General features: G+C 42.1%; 1 protein-coding gene across 1 annotated transcript in view; it reads left to right on the forward strand.

Moving 5' to 3' along the window:
- Nucleotides 1-24,572, forward strand: part of TMTC1 (transmembrane O-mannosyltransferase targeting cadherins 1) — a 144,239-nt gene that overhangs the window by 78,972 nt on the left and 40,695 nt on the right. The window contains exons 10-11 of the mRNA XM_051784660.1: nucleotides 3,752-3,873; nucleotides 18,052-18,216. Coding sequence (XP_051640620.1) covers nucleotides 3,752-3,873; nucleotides 18,052-18,216 — 287 coding nt within the window. The remainder of the gene's footprint in view (nucleotides 1-3,751; nucleotides 3,874-18,051; nucleotides 18,217-24,572) is intronic.

Here is a 24,572-nt window from a genome sequence, read left to right on the forward strand (position 1 = left end):
TGTCCTTAACAGGAGGAATTGTTCTAAGGTTAATTCAAAGGTGTTCATTGATTATTTTTTTTCCCTCCCAGAGAGAGACCTCTCTGACAGAAAGATAAGTTTTGTATTTCCAAAAGAAAGCACTTCCTTTAAGATAAAGGAATTGTCTCTCTGTAAAAGGAATGAAGTGATCTGTAATTTCTAGTCCTAGCTTTTTTTGTCCAAAGGAAAAAGGAAGACAAACAAAATTGCCTATTACTCTTTAAAAGCTTTTACTACTGCTCTGGGTACCTGAAAGATGCTGATTCTGACACCTTTAGCTCAGCTGTTTCAGGTGGGCTCATATGACCAAAATAGTTAAACCAAATATATGGTCCCAATATTTCTTTTATTTCCTTGCCTGGAAAATGTAACAGGCTACATACAGATTGAGTCTGTTCTATATAAAAGACACGTGAAAAGCATCTCCTCTGGCTTGAGTTGCATGGGAGATCTTGCTGTCCTCTGTTCCTGCAACCCTACAGTACCACTCCCTGACAATCTTGTGCCATTCTGTCCTGCTTACTTACTTATTTATAAATCTGTCAGTCCCTCCAGGGAAAAGGGGAATAGAAGGGGAATCCTAAGTAAATTTGTTGGGAAAAAGGATAAAGGAGAATATGGTATCTTATGACTTGTGCTGTTAGCTTTTAGCTGTCTACAGTTATCACCCCTGGCACATACAATCCTTTCAACACACTGTGGTTGCGTTTCTGTCCTTTCTTCTGTTTTCCCTGAGCTGCCCAGGTTGGCAGATGTTAGCCCTTGCTGGAAAGGCAGGGACAGGTAGCTCTGCTGTGCCCTGGCAAGGCTGGGATAGAAGAATGTGCAGCTCTCTGGTCAGGGCAAAGGCCAGTTTTGTCAGTATCTAACTGGTCAGTAGAAACTGTTTAGGGAAGTGAGAGATGAGATCTGGCCGTGAACAGGGGAGCTTTGTCCTCCAGTATGAATTCCAAACTGTGGGCAGCCAGTCATTTGGAAGTTGCTTGAGCCAGAGGCTGCATCCAGACTGTGTTGCTGATGGCCACAGATGAGTTTCACATGCCCACCAACCACACCTATTTGTCCTGCCCTGCCTGGAGGCTCTCCCCAGCCTCTCCTCCCAGGCAGGACCCAGCCACAGGGCCAGGATGTCATACACGAAGTCCCTGGACAAATTTTGGAGACGTTACTATCTGGGCAGAGGAGAGAAGCCCAGAGTGAGCTCTGGGATGACCACAGCAGTTTGACCTGTTGGCTCACAGGCAGGACCACGCGTAGCACAAAACCAGCTGCAGCCTGGCCTTCGAGGACCAGCTCTTCACAAAAGCCTCTACCTCAATGGAAGGCTTCAGAAAGGCCACTGCCAGTTATTTTTTGTTTCAGAAATCAGTAGCACCACGGAGGGTTCTGCTGCTTCATGAGGCTGGTTTGCGAGTGCTGGTCTGCTGTCTTTGAGCCCTGCCCAAGGGACTGAGCTGGCAGCCCTCAATGGCATTAACCCAGAGCTGTGACGTGTTGTGCAGACAAAAAGGGCATGCAGTACTGTTTTCTCCTTCAGCTGAGCTAATTCCCACATTTTCCTCTTTCCCATTTGATGTACAAGTTTTGTCTTTCTTTAGCATTCAGTTTCCTTTGCTTATCTATAGTGTTGCAGCCTTGAGTAACACCATGTCCTTCCTAGAGATTTTTAACTAGAGGTTGTTTTCCCAGTTATTGATTTAATGAACAATAACTGGAGAAGTATTCGATAACTGGTTTATTTGAAAGCAAGTTCATATCTTGGTGGTAGAGAACATTTTATGCCTTAGCAGTGTACTCCCTTTGGCCCAACATACCTTCTTGTGCCTCTGGGTCTTTGTGGCTAAACCCCTGGGGTAGAGTAGTGGCAGAAAATGGGCACCATAATTAAGTCAGACAAGGTGGGAAGGAAGTGCCAAATGGCAAGAGAAAATGGAGTATATTTCCAGAGCTGAATAGGAGGAAAGTTGGAGTTGAGCTGAGGACTGATAATTTGCATTCAGAGTTGAGAAATTATTTTTAATCCTTTTTTTTTCTGTTCGATTTTCTATTGTAATTAGAAGCCAAAATGACCATTACTGGGCAGCTCTGCTCATCAGCTTTATGGATTGGTGTCAGCTTCAGCTCTGAGAACAATATATTTTAGGTGCTCTTGTGACTGCATGTAGGCACTAGTAACTGTGATTCCAAGACACTGAAAAAGTGGATACTAGAAGCACCACAGGTAATTGTGGTGCTGTTTAAAGCAGATATTGATAAAGAAGTCTGGGGACATCAATTCTACTCCTCTCTCTGTCTCATCTTTCCTCTTTGAGACGGGAAACTAGTGCACTTTTTTGTGATCCTAGGGTTCAGCTCCTCTAAAGCAACATCAGAGCCTCCTGACTTGGACCTGTGCATTTGGTACCCATAGAAAATGTTCATTGTCTTTCCCATAGAATAGAATGAATATATTTTAATAGTAAGGCTTCTGAATTTCAGCCACTGTCTAGACCAGTGGTAACTGGTGTTGCAGTCTGTAGCTTTGCAAAAGCAAGACAGGTTGTACTGCTTGGCCCAGCATCATTGATTGGTCTCCCTTTCTCTGCTCAAAAATCTTGTTCAGCGATCCTAAATTTAGCTCCCTCCAGCAGAGAAGTCAATTTGCTCTCCAAAGTTGAGAAATTACCCACAACAATTAGAAAGTACCGCAACCATTAAGTGATTCTGGTTGCATCTGTTTCTAAGCGTGACAAAGCTCCTTCATCGGGCGGCTGATGAGGAGCGGTATCGCAGGGCATGAAAGCACAGATGTCTGCCTGAGTGACTGAGCAGGCCTAAAGCTACACTTCTGTTAGCCTGATGTCATTCTTTGACAACATCAGAAGAAAGCAAGAGCTGTTTCGCCCTCTTGTTGTGGAGCTAAATCTGAAATTCAACTCGCCCAAGGAGGCTTGGGTCTCTCCATGGTGGGATCAGTGGCCGCTGCTGATCGCGGCATCCTGAGACACTTGTGTTGGCCACACAGATCACAGTTGTTTTGAATTGCATGTGGTAATTTGATTTCTGTTCAAAGAGTGAACTAACATTGAAGTGAGCACAAGTGAAGGGCATTAACTGAGCTCAAGTGAAAAACATTAATTTTAGCATACAGCGTGTCTCAGATTTCTGACTCTGTGTGAGTATGGAGACCTTGTGTGCAAAAGTATCATTTCAAGTTTAGATATTTCCTTGAAAGGGATAAAATGACTGTATTAATGTGTCATTTGGGGCTAGTTTTCTTTACACAAAATGTGGCTGACTGAACGGTTTTTTCTCTGTTATAAACATTTAGGATTGAACACAGCACTCTGTGTGTATGTGATATGCATTTGTGTATTTACATACAGTCACATTGCTATAGACATGCTAATGTATATATTTACACTGTTCTATACTTATATATTACCATTGTGGATTATATCCTCAGTACTGGCTATGCCATGCATATGGGAGAGCTGACCTTGGAAAAGATACCAAGGGTAATAATAGACACTGTGGGTAGTGTTTGTGCACTTTCTGGGCATATTAAATGCACAAACAGTGCATAAATATCAAAGAACAGTGTTTTGGAATAATTTCTTTTAAATGCAAAACATATCAAACGTTAATCTAAGTTGCTTTTTTTATGACTCCCAAAAGGAAAGGGGAAAGTTAGTGGTGAATTAAGTGGATTTTTTTTAGTTGATTCTTGTTTCATTTTGTATTATTGCAGAAACTGGAACACAAAGAAGTTTTGGTTGGCTTATTGTTCCTGGTTTTCCCTTTCATCCCAGCCAGCAACCTCTTCTTCAGGGTGGGATTTGTTGTGGCAGAGCGAGTCCTTTACATGCCAAGGTAACTATTGCAATTGAATTTGTTTCTGATGAGACCACTATCTCATTTTCTAAAAGCAGGCATAATTGCTTCTTCACTTTTAAATACTTCAAACATTATACTGCTAGTTAGTGTATTCTCTGCCTTTTAGTTTTGGTGTGATAGCATGAGAGATTTTACAATCAGCTGAGAGCAGATTGCTTGGCAGGAGCAAAGCTACCTAAAATCCCTTCTTTTTTTTTTTTTAAACATGGATTTTTTTTTGGTATACTTGTCACAGCTCAATACAGAGATGAGGTAGTCTTTCTTGGGCATTGTCCCCGAAGATTTTCTTTCTTGGTAGCATTATCAAATTAAATTGTTTGATGTCTTTACTTAAGGACAGTAGCTGAAAAGTTAACCTGTGATATTGTTATTGTGGTATTGTTCAGCTTTCCCACTACATTAGGTGGTCAGGAGCCTATTGCTTAAAAGGCTGCTGGCTTCAGTTGTGGAATAGGAGCATGAATAGGAGCTTGTAAGCTATTGACTGCATATCTAAGAGTGGAGGATTTGCAGCTGTTGAACAGGGTGAGGAAAATCCAACCATGTCTCCATTCCTTGGCCAGTGCCCTGAAATTTCCCACAGCTTTCAACCTCTAACAATTCAGCAGTCTGGTTGCTTCCAGTTGCATTTACTCAAGGACAACTTTGAGGTGTTACTTCTGACATCTCCAAAGTATCCAGACCAGAGGATGCAGTGGCAGTCAGAGGCCATGCATCCAAGAGGCACCAGACCATTGCCCATTTCACAGAAACACAGACTGGTTGAGGTTGGAAAGGACCTCGGGATCTGATAGAAATCCCATGTGCAAGCAGATCCCGTTGCCTGGGACATGTACAAACAGCTCTGAGTATGTCCAAAGAGGGAGACTCCACAGCCTCTCTGAGCAACATCTGCCACTGCAGTTTGTTCCATCCATGATCATAAACGGATGCTGCATCTTGGGTGCTGCAAGTCAGAAAGCCAACTTCTACCCTTGGATGCAGAGGGCCAACATGAGTTATATCTAATGGGAACTGCCACTGTGGAGCTGTTGACCAGCACAAGTACCCCATTTCACTCTGGATTTGTGACAACTGAAACAAAAGTTTTATTCCACAAAATGTTTAAATTGTATTCCTCAGAAATTGTGGATCCAAACGTCCTAAGAAAAATGCTTATAGATGGTCTTTTGCAAAACTGTATATATTCTGATTGTCGTTGGTATAAGCACTACCACAAAAGGGCTGCTCACTAGTGTAAAACTCAGGCTGTGTAGGAGCTATTACATTTATTACAAGCTTCTTATGCAGTTAGGCTGTATTCCTGTGCCTCTATATACTGACATCCTTTTTAGGTCAAATCCTGCTGACTTTATTCACATCACTAGCCCTTCCTTTGTTTGCTGGGAGTGTACCTGAAAGTATAGTGAGTGAAAGTTGTCCCTCAGAGTTAGTTTGCAGATGATACCCTCAACTAATGGATCTTGCATCATTTCAAATTAACTTGGAAATCAGATGGCTTTAAATTCATGTAACAGAAAATGAGGAAACACATGAAAGCGCAAGGCTATTAAGGAAACAGTCAGCTGAGCACAGGGCTGTGTTGAGTGGTTGCTTTTCTGAATCTCAAAAGAACAACTGCGGGGAAATACTTCAGCTGTCAGCAGTTCCTTGTCCTCCTCCAGATGAGACTGCTGATATAATGAGAGGAGGGGCAATGAAGAAGAAAAAAGGGTATGTTTGCACAGAGAAAATTAATCAGCGTTAACATGTGTGCATATAGTTTGTATAATGCTTTTCATTTCCCTGAGGGCTTTGCAAATATATGACCTACAAAGTAGGTAATTGATAGTTGCTACTTTTTTTTTCTTTTTTCCAGTTAGGAAAACTGAGGCAGCAGGATTAAATGATTACTCTGGAGTAATTCTGTGTCAGAGTCCCTGAATCTCATACTTTACTCGGATCACTCCTGTCCTGCTTTGCAATATTTGGTTTTTGCTCTTAGCTCAGGCTGGCAGATACCTGGCATGAAAAGGGAAGGCAAACCCTGGCAGTGGATGGGAGAGGTGGGCAGTTTCCAGCCAAAGGATCTGGAGAGAGCTGAGCATCCTCCAGGTGCAAAATGGCATGAGTGATGGGGGGGACTTCTGTGAACATTCATGACTATGGCAGCACAAAAATAATGTGATTTTGTTTTGTTTGGTTTTTCCCCTTGGGAACATGGCAGTTTAGTAACGCTGGCTTTGGGAAGTGCTTGTATTCTTTATTTAGAACAGCCTTTAACAATTTTCTCATATTACATCTTGAAAAGGGATTTTCCTATCCTTCACCATTCCTTCTCTAAAACTCAGCAAATCAGAGGTTGTCATTCAGCTTTATTTACACAAAAGTCCTCAGTCAGATGGAGAGGACTCTGTGATTTATGTTTTTGGGCTTATGCTGGAAGGTGCTTTTCTATCTCTGTTTCGAGTAATAGCCTTTTATTAATATTTATGGATGTGACACGGGTATTATGGATGTGACAGTTGTCTATGTGTGTCACAGCCTTAAATCCTAGTTCAGTATTTCTCAGTCGTTACCTGGGGAAAATGTCAATCATTTTCTTTTCAATAAAAGTTAAGTAAGGACCCAAGAATTTATGTAAAAGATGTAAATAGAAAGAAGCAAGAAATAAGCCTTTTACTTGATGTGTAATTATATGGCTGGGTCTTGTCTTCTGGGGATTGATGGGTATTTGGAACAATTCCTCTTCTGTATGCTGCCCTGCCTCGGGGGAGAGACATATAAGCTATGCCAAAATGGTTCAATGTTTTCTTTAATTGAGTTTAGCTAAACAGAAATATTTGGAGAAAATATTTCTTGTATTTATTTTTCATTTCAGGGTTACAAGCACTTACTTGTTTAAATCAGGAATTTTTAATAATAGTATTGCTTTAGCTTGAAAAATTTAATTGGAAAACAACTTGTTGTCTTTTAACTTTAAAATTTTTCTGTTGTTGTTTTATTGCCCATAAGAGGGGAAGGCTTGTTTTCAGGAGGGCAAGGGGTGTGAAATACTTGCCTTGGGAGTGGTGGACAGGATACAACTCTCTACAATTTTTCAAAGAGGCATCACAATAAATAGCTAGATCAGTGAAAGTCTTAAACCAGAGGTTTTCCCGTCTTCAAAGTGTCCATGTTAACTCCGCTCAGAACACCACAGGCAGCCTAATTGTTTGAAAATCCAGAACAACTGTGCATCCAGTTATTGTGAGCAATTTGTCTGTACTTACACAGGAGCACCAGCTCTTCCTCTGTGTAGCCCTTCACCATGCAGAAACAAGGAGAGGCAATGCAAACTCTTGGGCTGTCTAGGAGCTGCATCCCTCCTGATGGACCAACAGAGCTGAGCTTGCTCTCACCTTGTGGGATCACACCTTGCCTACCACAGCAATTTCTGTGTTTTCTTCATCTTCCACTGCTAGCCTGATAGCAGTGGCTCCTGGCTGAGCTGCTGTATCATAACTGGACAGCATAAACTGTTTTCCCAACCTCATGTGAACCAACAAATCAACCAAAACATTGCTACATGGGTTATTTCCAATTTGCTGACAGCAATAGGCAATCCAGTGGTACCTGCACCATTGTTATGGCAACTCGTTTGTGGTGGGTAATGCAGTGAGTGGGTTGCAGAGTGCACAGTTACTCTTTCCTAGCACAGGCAATTATGGATTGCTGTCATTTTTTTTACCAGCTCCTCTCTATATCAAGAGTTGATGTTGCAACCTTAATTGTCAATAGCAGAAGATGAGATCACTGCTATATACAGGATAGCATGTGCTTCACCATCCATCTCAAAATCTGCAAGAAAGCCAGTATTCAGGAAAAAAGCACACTTGTATTTTTCAGTAACTTAACACATCATGTTAAAGCTTTCCCCACGCCATAGCAAAGTAGAGACCATATGAATTTTTGCTTTTGCATGGAGCATGTTTTCAATTCTTTGTGCTAATGCATTTTTACCAGTTAGTGTAATTCTGTACATTATTAACTTTTGTGATTGGAGATTAGAAAAATAATGTGGTAGGTAATGGAATTGTCTGTAATTTTTATGAACCCTGTAATTCCTGAGCAGAAGTCCCCATTGCTTACAAGGCAGCAAGTTGAGGATGGGATTTACTGCTGCTTCTTTTTGTTGGGAGCATGTTATGTTCTCTACATTATTGTCCTTTTCTTAAAGACCAGCTGTGCAATGGAGTGGTGATGTATTTTCAGTTTCCTTTGCTGCTCTTTCTGAGTGGCTTTCTCTTTGCCAATCTTTACTGTTATTTGAAGCTACAAGTTCACCAGGAGCTGAATTTCTGCTTGCCTTTCAGAATTCCTTCAGTATTAGATCAGATCCTGTAAGGGATCATCTGATTTACAGAAGAAGCTTCTCTTTTCAATTGGAGTCAAACACTGACCCCAGCAAAGTCAGCAGTGAAAGTCCCATTGGCTCCATGGAGCCTGTTTATCTTCTCCCTGATCTCAATTCAGCAACATAATTAAGCTTTTTACCAGTTTTCAAGTTAAGTCCACGATTCATTTGGGATTTGTATATGGAATGTAAGCTACACCTGTTCCATTTACTTAAAACAAACATGATTTCATCTATGTACTCTGTTGCTGCTGTTCTTGCAAGGGCCATGGAGCAGCTGAAGTTCAAAAGCAGCGGATTGGATTATATTCCCTATAATTCAGCTATGGACCTGAGGGCATTGGGAGTGAAAGGGCGGGAATTATGTGATGGCAATCAGACCCCAGGCCCAGCTGAGTCCCTCTTTACTGTGAGGGGGTGCCTGTCCCTGCCCCAGGGTATCAATTTGAGCAGCAGTCTGGAAAATGGCTCGTGGCTGGAGGTGAGGTGGTCAGGACTTGAGCTGACAGAAGTGATTCTGGTTCTGCTTCCCCATCTATGAAACAGAGATAATAACTCCACTCTGCCTTTCAGAAGGGGGCAAAGAGAGTTCTCATTAATTAATGAGAAATAACTCCTTATAGGAAGGCTAAATGCTATGAGCAGCTACCATGCAGATGCATATCCAAACTCTGCTTCTAGTTTTGGAAGGCTTGCCCGATCCCTACTGAACACTTCAAGGAGAAATCAAAGCAGCCGTCCCCTGTTAATGCAGGCAAGAAATGCTGAGATGCTAGTGCCATATATTTTGGCAAAAGGCAGTAAAGTTGTAGGAATAAAAACTGAACTTATTCTGCAAAGCAGAAAAAGATTAGCTCATGGCACATTTGGTCTAGACTGTGATATTGCGTTATTTTAACTAAATTTAAAACATGCTTTTGAGAAATGTGTTGCCTTTCGGACAGGTACAATCGATTCAGGGGAAGGCTAAATTTGTGTGGAGTTATGGACATTAGTGGCTATACTGGAAAGATTTCTGGTTTTGCTGTGATAGATTAAGTTAAAGGAAAACCTTCAAATTCATTTATTCTGCTATTGAAAATTATACAGATAGCTAAAGATTGATTTTAAAAATAATAAATTAAGTTAATGTCATCTTGTAGAAGTATTCTACTTGGTCATGTTGATTAAAAGAAGAGTTCTTATTTACAAGGGCCTTAAGAAGATGCCTTGTGAAATTAAATAGAAAATACTCTTACATGGAGTTTTTAGAGATTTGCGATGGAATTGAATGAAAAATTATGTCCCTACTACAGAATTCCAGAAGTTATTACAGAATTTAAATTAAAACTGTATCATACAGACCCTTCCCCATTAAAGCATATAAGATTTAGGGAAATTTCTGTGGAATTCCCATGGCATTGTGTAGGATTTTTCATTGATAAAATGTTTTCTTTCCATAATTCATATAGTAATGAAAAACCTCAAAGGTTTCTGTATTACCTGTAAATATTTCAGACAGAAATCTGTTGGAAGTGAAATCTTGGACTCAAAGACTCTGATGAAGGGGGCTTGTTTATCACATGACTTTTTGGAAGGAAAGGAAGGGAAATGTGTCCAAATGCTGGAATAGCCATTCAAGGGTTAGCGGAATCATTAATTTCTAGTGCATATTTTCTCTCTAATAAGGAAGAGTTCCTGCATTTCCTCTAATTACATCACATTCTGCCTAGAGGACCACATTGCTTCTGGAGGTAAATCATTTTGATGACTTAGCTGATCACGTCTAAGTGTCTTTAATACAGGCCTGCATAGCTTTTAATTTAGAGCCAATGACAAAGTCTTAACACTAACTCATAAGGTACCCTTCCAAATTAGCTGTATTCTGCCAGTGCTTGTGGTTCTCTCTGTCTTTGTATTACAACCTGCAGCCTATTCCAGGAAAAGCCTGCTTAATTGCAGTGAAAATTTGACATTCTATTCAGCAGACTCAGTAGTAAGTTAAGTACACTGCCAGCTCCTTGGTGTCACACTGATATTTCTGAGCTGTAAAGCTGGTTTTTTTCCAATGGGATTTTTTTTTGTATGTTAAATATTATACCTTGATGGTGTTCCTTAAGTTTTTTAAAACCTCTAGTAACCAAGAAAAACTTTATCAATTCCAGGTCATCATTACCAAGAGATAGGCAATTTGTCCCCAAAACTCAGTACCAGTGAATGCTGCTAATTGTCTGCATGTGACAGAGACACATCCTGCATCCTCTTTGCCTTTGGACATTTAGTCTAAAACCTGACTGTTAAAACAGGTTTTTCACTGGTAGTACTATCTGATTGAGAAAGTTTTGGTACAACATTTTCCCATGAAAAATATGACATTTCACTTAATGCAAAACTTTTTGCCAAGGTTTGCGGACTATAATGAAACTTTAGGTAAAAAGGTTGGAAACCAAAAGATTTCTCCAGGCCAAGATGGAGTTTACAGTCAAAAGGAGATGAACAACAGAAATGGACAGTTGGGTAGAGTGGCCCAGAATTGCCTCTTTGGGGACACACAACGCTCATCTGAGAGCTGGGACATCAGGGTTCATCTGCCACACACCAGCATTCCTTCAGGACTGTTGGTGCTGATCTACACCGTGCTGGACCACTCCATGGTGGCAGTTTAATGTAGACCAGTTCTAGGCCCATGATTGCACTCTTGTCCAGTTAGCCAGCTTGTAACTTAGACTAGCCTTGTACCAGCTGTGAGGGAAAGTCTTGATCCAGCAGTAAGTTTGGCAGTGCAAAGTAAACTTTTTAAAAATTCTGGAAAACATTTGCAGCTGTGGAGTGTGGTTATTTCAGATCAGCACACAGGCTTTCATGGCTGGGGAATTTTGTGGACCCCAAGCTCAAAACTCTGCATGTGCACCCACTGCACCCCCAGCTCTGGGCCTCACCTGGCACAGTGTTTTGAACACAGGTGATCCAATTTGCAGGGAGTGCACCAGCTTCTGAGCTTCTGGCTTTTGTGTGTGACTCAGGAAATGTTTTTGTTTGTTGAAAGGTTGGACTTTATGACCTTGGAGGTCTTTTCCAAATTTAATGATTCTATGATTTTATGACTCAAGTGCAAGCTAGCATGCACATACAAATACACTTTTTTTCTAGATGGAAAGTTTTGGGGTTTTTTTTAAAGTGCAGATTTTATCCTGGCCCAAACAGCTCCAGCTTTGAAAAACTTGACATTTTTCATAAAACAGCATCTTTGCTACTCTGCCAGCACAGCTCATCGCTGGAGCTGCATGCCTGAGACTGCTTTTTGGGGCAGAAAGAGCCACCCTGGCCATGCTTATTTTTACCAGTGCTCCTTTCCACATCTGACTGCTCTGGTGAGGCAGGAGCAGCCCACAGGGCATGCCAAGCGTGCTTTTTGCAATCAATTACTCTCCATTAGAGAAGTGTGAGCAGAGCCGATGAGTTTAACAGGGATGAACTGCCTTTTCCCCTGCAGCAACAGCCCTGCCTGCAAGCTGCATTTCAGCTGACTTTGGCTCTTCCTCTCAGTGTGTTTCCTCTGCTCAAGCTACAGAGCTGGAATGGCTGGGACTAGGAGCACATAAAGCGTGTTGTGCCAGGTAATATATGTGTGGGACTGGGGCTCGGAAGCTTGTGGGGAACTATAAAACTGAGAGAATAAAATGTTTGTGTTCAGCATTTGGACCTGGCAGCAGACAGGCTGCGCTCATTCTCTGAAGGGCAGCAGCAGGGTATGTATTTAGTCATGAACACAAGGGTTAAACTTGCTTCAGAGCAGCTTCAAAGTGAGGGTTGGTTTTTATGGAGGGAAAGGGAGTCATCTTAAATAAGTGCTGGAAATCAAGAAGGAGTTTTGCAGCCCAGAAAGAGCCTCCGGGGTGAAATGTCAAAGCCAAGTGCATTTTCTGGTCTCAGTATAATTTTGAGATAATCCCTTTTGTTACATTAGCAGCCCCTGAACAGGGCAGTGTTTCTTCCATGGTTTGACAGGCTGCTTAGAGGCAACTCTTTTCCAAACTGATAGGTATGCATCTATGCACCTGGATTCTTCTCTGGGCTGAGCTCTGAAATCTGCAGTGTGATGAGATCAGTGGATTTACTCTGAGTTTACATGTGTGTAGTTGAGATTAAATCAGTTTTAAATAACCCACAAACAACTACTTCACAAGTTTTTATATTCACAAAATTACCATTAAGAAGTGTAAGGAAGGCATCTTTTCTGCATAGTTTCTCCCACCTGTTTCGACTCCTGAGGTTACAGCTCTATCTGGCTGAGTTAGAAAAGGCTGGAGCTGCACTGCTGGCTTACAGGCCTGTTCCCTCAGAACTGCAGCTCTCAGCCTGTTCTGCCCATGCAGTCCTCCATGGAGTGGAAACCTGCACTGTGCGAAGTCACAACTTGGAAAATACAATAGAATGCCTGACTAGAACATGATTTTTCAGGAGCTTTGTGCAGCAGTATGTCTCCAAGCAATTTATGGAGGGGGTAAGATGGTTTCTGATGCAGGCAGATTGCTGTAGCAGAACATCCTGATAATCTTGGGCTACAGCACTAGCAACACATGTCTTTAATTAGATGCCATCACCAAGAGCCAAATGCAGTGAGAACTGTTCCTGACTTTTAGTAAAACGTGAGAGAAACGTGATCCACAGAGTGAGAGCAGAACTGTGTGTAAGCATTGTCAGTAACAGCCTTGCCTTGGGAAAGGAGCCATAATGGCCAAAGGAAAAGTTGAATTTGTAATCTAATTACCCAAGTGTTTGCAAATATTAAATATCTGCTGGTTTGGCTCTAGTTTTAATTGGGTGATACATGTAGAGTCCCACGGAAAATGGGGTCTGTGTGCCACCTCGTTGCCATCTGCTTGTGCCTCCTATCACTTTGCTTCTTTGCAGGTGGAACAATATTAACCCAAAGAAATTACAGACAAAAATCTGTCATTGTACAGCTCCCTGTGTGCAATCTGCCAAAAAACACATGGCAGTGGCGCAGAGGGTTTCCCTGCTGTGTGCATCCCTGCCCTCACTGCAATTCAGGGCATGCCTAAGGTACCACTTTAGTACCTCAGGAGCCTGAGACGTGAGGAAGCATGAAACCATTGGCCTGCTGGCCCATCTGTGCAGCTTTCCTGCTGCATCACTGAATTTCTGAAGCCACAGGTTCTCCCTTAATAAGTGTGCTCATTGTGAGCTCACAGAAAAAATATTATCATGTTCACCTGCTGGGCTGTTCCTCAGGTCCTGCATTGCAGGACCCTCAGACCAAGCTTGCATGGACTTTTCGCAGTGAGGAACAGTTGCTGTAGCAGGTTGTTGCTTATCCTATGGAAGAAAAAAAAAGGGCAAAAAAAAAGCTTAGCAGTTTTACAGTAATCCAGTGGAAAATGGACTTAGAAGAAAAGTGGGTTGGGGATTTTGCTTGTTTCCCATTGTTTTGGTTTTGCTACAAAGTATTTCAGAAAAGTGCTTGCATGACAATGCCAAGACAGAAGCCCTTCAGGAGAAATGGTTCCCTCCCTAGGAAATGCTAGAGTTAACTAAAAAACCAAACAAACCCCAAACCCACAACCTTGCAGCCTCAATACATATGCAGATAGCTACAAAGATGTCTGGAATGTAGTACTTAAGGACAGGTTTTTCGAGTGGCAAACAGGTCTTTGATGAAAGGTCCTTTTGAGACATTTTCATTTTTTCCTGTAAATGTCTGCAAGTAAAAACTGCTTTCCTGGTGAGCCAGCGGTAAGGTTTGATATGCAGTTGACTCCCTATCACCCTGAGAAAAAAAAAAGATGACATATTTGAAATGTTCTTTGTGTTTGTGGGTGATGGCAGGGTCATGGCAGAATTAACCACATAGGAAACATTACCTGGCAAGTTTCCTTCTTGAATTAACTGCAGCCTCACCTGTGTGGCCCTTTCCACCAGGGTACCACGGCTTGGGCAGCTGCTGACTTGCTGACACTCAGAGCAGCTTCCAAGGGCTTACCTGAAGCCTGATGAGGTGGGGATCAAGGGAAGTGGGATGAACTTGCATCTGGGGGGTGAAACATGATGGTGGAGGGTGCTCTCCAGTGATTGTCAGGGAATGTTGCTGCTGCAGCAGCTCCATCTTTGCAAGCTTGGTGCTTCACTGGTTCAAAACTACATGGTCTCTGTACTAAACCTAATTTCTGTACTGGAACTGCTGAGTCTAGTGTGAAACACGTGTGTTTTAAGGTATGAGGGATTATGTGGTTTTGGAACTAGGAAACAATAGTAATATAATTATGGGATATTTTTTGACAGAGGCTATAATACATTGGTGTAGACATTTGTTTTGTTTAGAGCAGACCATGAGATCTGGAGGAGTCTGGATTTGCCCTGATTTCATCATAGCTATTTGGCCTCAAGGTAGAAATGTAAAAAGAGATGCAAAAATTACTAAGGATTATGGCTTTGGGGGTGTTGCAGGGAATTGTTTTGCAAACTGTTTGTGGCATGGAATCACAAATGCACATTCTTTCCTGGCAGCAAAGGACATGTGAGTGCTTTCTGTGCTTCTGGAAGTCCTTGGCCTGCAAAAGACCTGTAGTCAGGAATGTAACATCTGCCCTCGGCCAGGGGATGGGCTTGAACTGACCATGTCATTAAAAAGGCCATGCAAAAAGATGGGGCTCCACCTGACATCTGCACTGAAAGGTCCTAGCACGGGTGTGTCCTCCCCACCCTTTCCTTGATGATCTGTGACAGGAAATGGTCTGAAGTTTTAAGCCAAACTCACCAGGTTCTGAAAATGAAAATATTCATCTAGTTCATGCTATCTGATCCTTCCCCTTCTTTTCCTTTCTTTTGGGTTCCCGTGCACTTTACAGTGCAGGGATATCGACTGTAGGATAGTTAGACTCTAATTGTGGCAGAATTCAGTCCTAACTCAGTCCTAACATTATCAAAGTTATCTCTCTCTTATTGAATTGTAAATCATGCTTCAGCCTTGCCCTTTAACCTTACAAGTGGCAGCTTTGTGGTTTGAAATGCTGGTGCTTTATGAGCTACACATTCCCACTCAGCAGCCATTTGGGAACCCATTCTCCTCTGTTTGGACTATATGTTTGGACTTACTGCTGAACCCTATAGTCTTGTTGCCTTGCTGAGTGTGCAGCCTGCTTTTGGGTTACTTACCTGTTTATCTGTTGATTACCTGTGCTCTGTTGAGCAAGATATCTTGGTTTCCATGGCATACTCCCCATGTTATGGGTAAGAGTCCTGGACTGCAGCTTCACTGCTGTGTTTGCCAGTTCCCTTTCAGTTCCCTTTCACTTTATTGCCATGTTACAGGTTCCTGCTCCCTAAGAGAAAGGTTGCAGCAGACCTCCCTTACAAAGTGCTTTAGGAGGCTCTGATGGGAAGTGCTATGTGGAGCTGGGCACTGCTACAAACCTGCACTGTGTCACTGCCAGGGCAGCTGGGATGGGAGCTGCCATCTGAGCTGAACTCTTCTCACCATCTCTCTGTAACTGTTCTGGCAATGCACTACAGATGTTGGAGAACAACCCCTGGAAGCAGCACCTTTCCCAGTGGCTGTGTAAGGTGTAACGTGATGCTGGCTGTGCCTCAGACAAGCAGACTGAGTACTGCTGCTAAGGCAGGAATTCCCAACAGCTGGGACGGGATTTGACATAAATACCAAGACATTGACGTTTGCATTTTTTGTTTTCTGGGTGTGTTCACAATTCTGTACAAAGGGCCTGTTCTTGAATATGTGAAGGTGTAGGGAAATTACTTTGAAAATGGCCTTGTGGTAAAGCAATTAAATAATATTTATGTCAGATAATTAATTCCAAGGGAAGGATAAAATTGCAGAAAGGCAAAATAACAGAGTGAAAACTTGTCTGCAGTCTTTTTGAGGCATTTTTTTGTTGGAAAGGGAAGGATTATTACAGAGATCAGCTTTTCAGAGGTTTTAAAGTAGGGTTCAATAGGTATGAAGGCTGGAATGTTTGGCACCAGCATCTCTGTTTGTAGCTCTAAATGCTTGCAGTTAATGTAGGTGCAATAAACATATATGTGTAAAAGAGTTAGTGGAAAAAAACAGTGCAAGTGACACAGAAATGTGTTGCAGTGAAGTGCAAGCATACTTAAGTGAAGAAAATATATAGATAACCACTTCTGAAAAATGGGAGAACTCAAAAACAACAATGAAGGAGTTTTGAATGATCACCAGATCTGATGTTGTCTCTGGATTTGCCCCCTATGTCTATACTTCTCTGTGTTCCATAAGGGACCTGTACTGTGCCAGTGACAATGCTGGTGTATCACAGTACATACTTTTTTCCTCAGTGAAAGGAAGAATTCTTGTCCCTCTCCATCCTTAGGAAGACTAAACAATAGCAATGTGCCCTTCTCTCCTAGAGGGCAGAAAAACTATGCTAAGAAGCAGGCACACAGCTCCTCAAATATGGAACGTTTTCCCGATTTCCACATTGACTTTCACCATATCGTGTGCTTCCTTGCAAGGTCACCTCTGATGGGGGAATTGTGTTCTTAGTTTTTCTTACCTCGTAACCTCGTAGCAGTCTCACAGGGAAATTGCTCAGATGTTTAAGTACAGGCCAGGAAAGACTATGGATCTCTGACTGGAGTGTGGGTGGGTGTAATTATCTCTCTGCCTCCTGCCTACCTTCATTCAAGTGTAGGATTCAGCTGGAGTTCAAGGTGTGCTGGTTTGGGGAGGGGTGCTCTTTTGTCTCTATATATAGATCGTCCCCAAGTGTTATTCCAGAGCCTTCTGCTCCTTTTTTTATCAGGGAGAGCTCCCTGGGCTAAGATAGGTTTTAACTCTAACACTAAATCAGGTGCTAAGTAATTTGAAGAGTTGTAGATAAGCTAATGAAATTCGTTGAGCAACAGAAATTGAAATTTCTTTTAAAAAATGCCAAGTAGAATTAGTGGCTTACTAAGTATGGCAACCGAAAGCACTGGATTTCCAACTCAGAGGGGCATCACTGGAAGAATTAGCATAACTCTTGAATTAAGGTAAATAATTATGGAATTTATTTAAAGTTATACAGGAATAAGACTTCAGTCCAAATGTGGTTTGTAAAAATGCTGCTGTAGTTATTCCCAGAGAGCCATGGAAGTGCCTGGGGGCTGAGGGCTGGAGAAGACTGGAGTGTTGATTCTTGGAAGGGCAGTAAGGAAGCTCTGCTGGAGCATCTCAGCTGTTCTGGGCTGGGCACTAGAAGGGATGGGCTGGCCTTCATGCAGAAGGGCAAGACCCAGATGGACTCCTGCCTTTTGACGTGGTCTCTGTCACCCGCTCCTGCTGCGGCGCTGACTACAACACTTGCTCCCCTGCCTCAGACACGCAATCTGTAGACTGGAATTAAAAGCTGCCACCACTGGGATTGTTTAGAGACTTCCCTCTGTTAAAATGATTTTCATTTCCACACTGCTCCAGTAGTGCTCAGTATTACTGTTATTACATGATGCTTTCTTAGCTCACTGTTCAGAAAAGCAGCTGCCTTCCGCGGGCTGGTGTAAGCTGCCATTACGCTGGGTGGTATTATGTACGCTACTGTACTTCTGGCATCCGGGTCTATCATTTAGATTAATTTGGAAATTGCGTAGTAACTTGAGGAAATCTGCTGTTGAATTGAAGTTTATTAGCCCAGAAAATATCATTAGTCCAAAAGCCCCTGTAATTGCATAATAAACGCGATACTGAATGTTGTTGCATATAAAACAGACTCCTGAAATATAACTTTTGGTACATTTTCCCTTTCCTTTTTTTTTTTTTTTCCCAGTATGGGGTACTGCATCCTTTTTGTCCACGGTCTAAAAAAGCTGTCTACATGGTTAAATAAATGGAGAATTACTGTTCTGACCCTCTTTGCTTTACTGCTACTGCTCTTCACTTGGAAGACGGTGAAACAGAACGAAATCTGGCTGTCACGAGAATCCCTTTTCAGGTATGACTGACCACGAGAGAATACTTACATTTTTATATTGTTTAAAATAAGTTTGTTGCATGGAATAGTTTTCTTTACCACAAGTCCTGCTACTGATGCATCAATATAATTAATATTTTTATTATCATAAGATAACACCTACTTTCTGTTTTTTTCGTAGTTGTACAGAAACTGGTGTCAGCACTTCATATGCTTATGCACAAACTTTGGTTCTGAAAATCACATTTTTAATACATGCTGGTTTTAAATAATTTTGATTCTGTAGATTTAACAATAGTGCAACACTTTCCTTTTTAAAGACATAGCAAAAGTTTGTTGCAACCCTCCAGAACACCATAGTAACGCTACTGAATATATTGAATTTTCTATAGCAATGTTCTAATGACAAAAATGAAATGCCATGAAGTACTGAACCTAATGTACCATATTTCATTTTATTTGATTACTCTTTGCCAAACAGCTCTCTTTACAACCTCATTTATGTATTTTCTTGCACTGAAACAGACTGTTTCATTTTGTGTTTTGCTAGAAAATGTACTGCATTTGCCTCCAGCTGCTTTCAGCAGTTGTCTAATTGTGAAGTAATTGCAGAAACACAGGTGATCTGCACATGGGTTGCTTAGCTTTATTTTCTAACTTATTAGCCAAAGCAAAGTTTAATTTATGCAGCACTGAAAGTATGAAATTTTTTTTATGTGTAACCTTTGGTCTTCAGGAAACACTACTGAAGTCATTGGAGCTCTGTAAGTGGGACTTTTTCAAAAAAATCTGGAATAGAGGTTTCTTCCCTCTGCCACGATTCACTACTTGTCTCCCTGAAACACTCTTTGCTGTTCAAACAGCAGCCATGGTGACCAATCTGGGCTCACACAGCAATCCACATGAGACGCACCTCCAGTCCAAACCTTCTGGCTAACAATGGCCACTTGGAGGAAAGTGGGATGATTTCCAAGTTGGACAACCCTCTTACTGAAAGGGAGACAGGAATATGACAGTTTCATGTGCTGATTTGCAGGCATCATATGGTATTGTGTGTTGCATATGGCCATGGTCACCCATGTTTAACAAGGATGAGGTCAAACTGGAGCAGATGACAGGAGGACATCTCCTCCTGCTAAGGAGCACTCTTGGGATGATATGGGGTGCCAGGGGCTCTGTCGTAGAAGACAAGGGTAAGATTTTGTTTGCTTAGTTGGGTGCAAATGGATTTCTGTCCTTCCTACTGCCATTCAAAGCAGGGTGACCATCCACAGCCAGTTCAAATTCCAAAGCCATGCTTCAATGCAGCACTGAACTGGGGCTAACACGCCTTGCCTCAAGGGAGGGATCTGGGGTAGCTCAGGGGCTTGGGTTGAGCAGGCTCACTCTTCAGCTCAGGTCTTTTGGGGACACTTGCAGGAGAGAGATCTGCCCTGGTCTTTTGAGAAGACAACGACATTGTAGATGCTGGGTCACCTCATATTTTGGCTTGCCCCTGAGAGCAATCAGCAGCAGCTTCTGAGAAAAGCAATGTAAGAACAGGGCCAGCAACAATGACGCTTCTCTCCAGTTCTTTCCCAGCTTGCAGTAATCTGCAGTTTAAAGACTTCCTGAGTCAGGAGTTACTTGCTATTTTTGCTTTTAACAGCCACTGATGGACTTTTCTTCCATAATGTCTCTGACTGCTTTTTCAAATCTATTTATAGTTTTGGCTTCTACAGCATCCTGTGCGCTGGGCTCTGTCGTTAAATTACACAGTGTGCACACGAAGATTTCCCTTCTGTGTGCTCTGAGCCTTCCGCCTGATTATCTGGTTTGTTGTCCCCTAGTTCTGGTGTGTACTCTGAATGAGTAGTGAGTAACTATCAGCTTGTCACTTAGGATAAAGGCACTTCTGTGCCTTCAACCCCCATGTCCTCACCTAAGGCTGTCTCCTTTTCATGCTAGAATCTGCTGGATTTGAACTCTCCTAATATGGAAGCTGTGCATTTCTGATCCCTCTTGTCAGTCTTTGCTGGATACTTTCAAACTCTCATCCATCCTTTTGAGAAGGAGACCAGAATCTCCTTTCAAGAGATATGTGCAGGACAGAAACGTAGGAATGCTTTCTTGTTTGTATTCTCTTCTCCTACTAAATCCTGATCTTCTATTTGCCTTGGGTGATAATTTCACGGCACTGTCCATACAAACTCCCAAGACACCTATTGTGATTGGAAATATTTGATTTATAGACATCAATCTGTGTACACACTCTCTGATACTTGTGTCTGTACCAGAATTGCATTTCATGTGCTGTCTTCTTGCCCAGGCTTCAATACTGTGGGATCCTTCTGCGACAAAGTGTAGTTAGTTTTAATTACTACCGTGTGATTCATGTCGGTGTCACCAGCAAACATGTTGCCTCCCTGTTTGCTCCCTTTTCAAGATCCTTTGTGAACATGGGAAGCAGCTGAGATGCCATCACATGTCCCTGGAGAGCCCTGCTTGCAGTCTTCTCCAGTTGTAAAACCTGTTCTCATGCTCTTTCCTTGCTGTCTTCCAATTAGGTATTGATTCAGGAGTGGACCTTCCCTCTTACCCCATGATGTCTTGAAGAAATTGGAAGTCTTCAAGTGAGGGATTTTATCAAAAAATCCCTCTTTGAACATTTAAGTGCACAACATTGATGTTTTTGATTTTGATTGACTTGGGCTATATTTAAATATTCATAAAAGCTTTCTATAGTTTCAGTACCAGGTACCTGTTGAATCTATCAAAGAACAACAGATCCGCCCAACAAATTTCTTTCTGCAATATACAAGGCTAATTCTTCCCTGTTGGACTGTAGTTACCCAGAAGTTTGCTAAAACTAGGCTTAATTATGGGTTTTCCCAAATAATCTGGAGTGGAAATCAGACTTGCTACTCTGTTTTCCCCCCAAGGTCCCTTCCCTGGAGCCAAATGATATCACGTTCCTCACCTCCCATTCCTCTAGCACCAGTCTCATTTAAATTACAGGCTACCTACCGCAGCTAGTAACTCCATGCTTGATTTCCTTTGGATGCATACTACCAGGCCCAATGGATTTATAACTGTTCTTGGTGTTGATTTGTTTAAAAGCCTCTTTTACTGCCACTTCAGTTTCAGACAGTGCTTCAGTCTTGCTCCTGTGAGGAAAGGCTCCTGTGTGGCAACCTCCTTCGGTTTCCCTGTAGTGAGCACTGGTGCAGAGAATCCATTTAGCTTTTCTGCTGTAGTCTTTTCTTCTTCAAGCACTACTTTTAGACCTCCATCATCTATTTGCCTTAGGGGATCTTTGGCAGGTTTCCTCTGTCTTATGTATTCCATTATTAGCTTTGATGGCTTTAGCAAGTTTTTCTTAAAATCTCCCTTGGTCTGCCTAATTATGGTTTATGTTAACTGGCTGACGTTTATGCTCTTTTTTCCCTTTTTCATTCTTTAGCTCTGTGTTCACTTTTTAAATGGTATTTTTCATTTCTCATTTCTCACAACTTTATTACTGTTCTGTTTACCCTTATTGGCCTTTTTGTTGTCCTTTTAAGATCTTCTTTGATAGGAGTTACACATCTCCCCGAGTCTCTATTGTGGTAGGACACTTCTTGTTGATGGGAAGGAAATGCAAAAGAAGAATAGTATAGCAAGAAGATAATGTCACCCCAGGAGTGAGAAATCTCTTTGGGGCAGAAGGAGGAGGCTGTATATAGCTGATGAGTAGAGGAGGGAGAAGTGGGCGGAGACGCATGAAACAGGAGTAGATTTAAATGGACAGAAGCGGAAGAGGAGATAAGGAACAGTAAAAGAGGTATGAGGGAAAATAATAACAAAACAGAGCAAATCTGTAGATGTGGGAAAGGAGACATAAATCAACCTACTTGGTAGTCTCTGTGTGTTGAAGTTGTTTTTTTTTCAAGAAGTATGTGCTGAGAGAATCTTTACTCACATTCCTAGTTCTTCATTCCTCTTTCTGTTCTGCTTTAATTAATTACTGCTTTTTCCCTCCACTTAGTTTTTTTCCTTCACCTCTACTTTTCATTCCTCCATTTGCTTGGATGTATTTCTTCAGAGTCAATCTGTCTTGATTCCCTTCGCTGGGGCCTGTTCTGTTAAATATGCTTTTCCTGTGCTGGTCCAGGAGATGTTTTTGTACTCAGTGTGTTACTAGTTTTGTGATTGTACCCCACTCTGTCCCTTTCTTAAGACTTGCCCTGATTTGACATTGTGTGGCAGCACTGTTGCCACTCTCAATCTCTAGCCCAGAGACCAAGTTTTCTGGATACAGAAATCCTGCCAGGTCCTGTCTGAAAGCAGTAGTATGGGGAAGGATGCTGATGTCTCAGGAAATGATGCGTCTCCACATAGGTGCACAAGCATATGTACAAGGGCTAAACAAGAAGCAAATAAACCACAAGTATAAAAAGTGGCTAAATATGTAGAGATCTAAATATTTGAGACGTATTATTCTAAGACATCTCCAGAAGCCCCAAGCAATTTTTCTTACTGTATTGGCAGGTGGGCAGAGAGGACTTATTTGTTAATTATTTAAGGGACTACCCTATTGAGTGAATGCACAGGCTAGAAGGTCAGTCTCCACAGACTCCAGCTGTGGTCAGTGTTAATGTCTGAAGCCAAGGAAAGGGAGGTGAGGGCTGTGGGCTGACCTCTGTGTCCACTATACTGACCTTTTCAAGGTTTGTCGAGCAGCCATGTTTCCTGTTGCTCCTGGAAAGTATCTGCACGCACTGCTCACGTTTGTGACAGAACCTGGAAACACGCCAGGCTCGCTTGTAACCAGCAAAGGAACTGTATAAAAGTGACACTTTCTTAGTCACCAGTTCTCCTTCCCAAGCCAGGTCTGGTGACTTCAGTAACTTACAAAAACTGCCCCAGCCCCGAATGTGACATAAACTGCTGTGTTTTGTTAATTCTGAAAGCTCACTCAGCTGAGGAGAGCAAGTCCTAGTGCATTTTGGACATCTTCTATAGGACAGTTTAATATGGCCCAACATCGATATCTGTGAAATCAATAAAAGGGTAGGAGGCCAAGGAAAGTGATTGTGTCATCCAGAGAATAATTTGCTATAGAAAACATTTATGGATGATAATGATTCCCAAAGCAGAGGAGATCCCATCGGTTTTCCAGGGCTCCTGCTGAGGCAGGAGTGGCCTCATTTCCCTGCAAAATGAGCACTTTTCATATGGAAATCACAGAAAATCAGTGAAGCCTCTGCCTGCACCCAGTCACTTTGAAGAGCAGAACATGCACTTAGGAAAACATCAGAGGGGATCACAGGAGACTTTTCCCAACCGAAGTGGAATTTGGATAATGCTGGTATTTGAGGTTGGAAAGTATCAGTGGTATTTTTTTTCTCTGATTTATGGCTAATAGGTTTTTACCTTTCCATGGAGAGGAAGTGTTACGTAAAAAGGTTTGCCTATTGTTTATTTTTCTTTTATGTCACTTACTGCTGTCGTAGAAGTCAAAAGGGAAGGAAATCCTCTGGAGAAGTGATGTCCCATCTCAGTGGGCTTGTTTCTGGCTGGAGCCAGATCAGTGCCATAGGTTTTCAGAAAGGCATATGTGTGCTGGGCTGGGGAACAGGGAAATAGGAGGGTTTGGAAAAGCACGTTGGAAAGTTATATTGGAATTGTGAGAGACTGGGGGCTTGTGGGAAGAGAAATGGAAAAAACATAGTGTTCTACTTTGTTATTTATACTCCACCCTTTCCTTCTTGGCTTTCACTGTGGACATTATTGTTTCCTCTGTCAATGAGCAAACAGTGTTCTTAACTGGTCAAGAGTCAGTTAGCAGGAGTGTTTGCCTAAACTCTCCTGAAAATTCCCCTCTGGGTCCGACACTGTATTTGCTGCTACCTCCCACAGTGCAGAGACTCCAAGCAGCCTCAGTCATTGCTATGTGCATTTGCAAAATGAAACACCCCCCTCCCCGCCTGTGCAAGGAGAATAAATAGGTCAGGGAGTGTGATGCAGAAGACAGCATCTTAAGAACCCAAACCCACTTCTGCCTTTCCTATGTCACCCCCACCACCAGCAGAAGCACGCAGATGAAAGAAGCTTTATTAGTGATGTTTTAATAAGTGGGACCAGCAGAATTAAAAATAAATTCTACTTAAAGGGAAACAGTCCAGAATTAAAATATTCAAACATATGCATCTTACTGTTAAAGCTGTATCTCATTAGAACTGAAGTGCTTGTGCATATGCAATGTACTCCTCACTGTTAACTCAGTCTGCTCTGTTTCAGCAGAGGCTGTAGCAGAGCCAGCAACTCATTTCATGTAGCTCTGAGAGAGCAGCAGTTTTGAGTGCTGTGTCTCTGCCTGTAATGCTGGCATTGATGTAATGAAACCCTCTTTGTAT

This window comes from Manacus candei, unplaced genomic scaffold, assembly GCF_025592945.1.
Source record: "Manacus candei isolate 608988 ecotype Guabito, Panama unplaced genomic scaffold, ASM2559294v1 h1tg000018l, whole genome shotgun sequence".
In the NCBI taxonomy this organism is placed as follows: Eukaryota; Metazoa; Chordata; class Aves; order Passeriformes; family Pipridae; genus Manacus; species Manacus candei.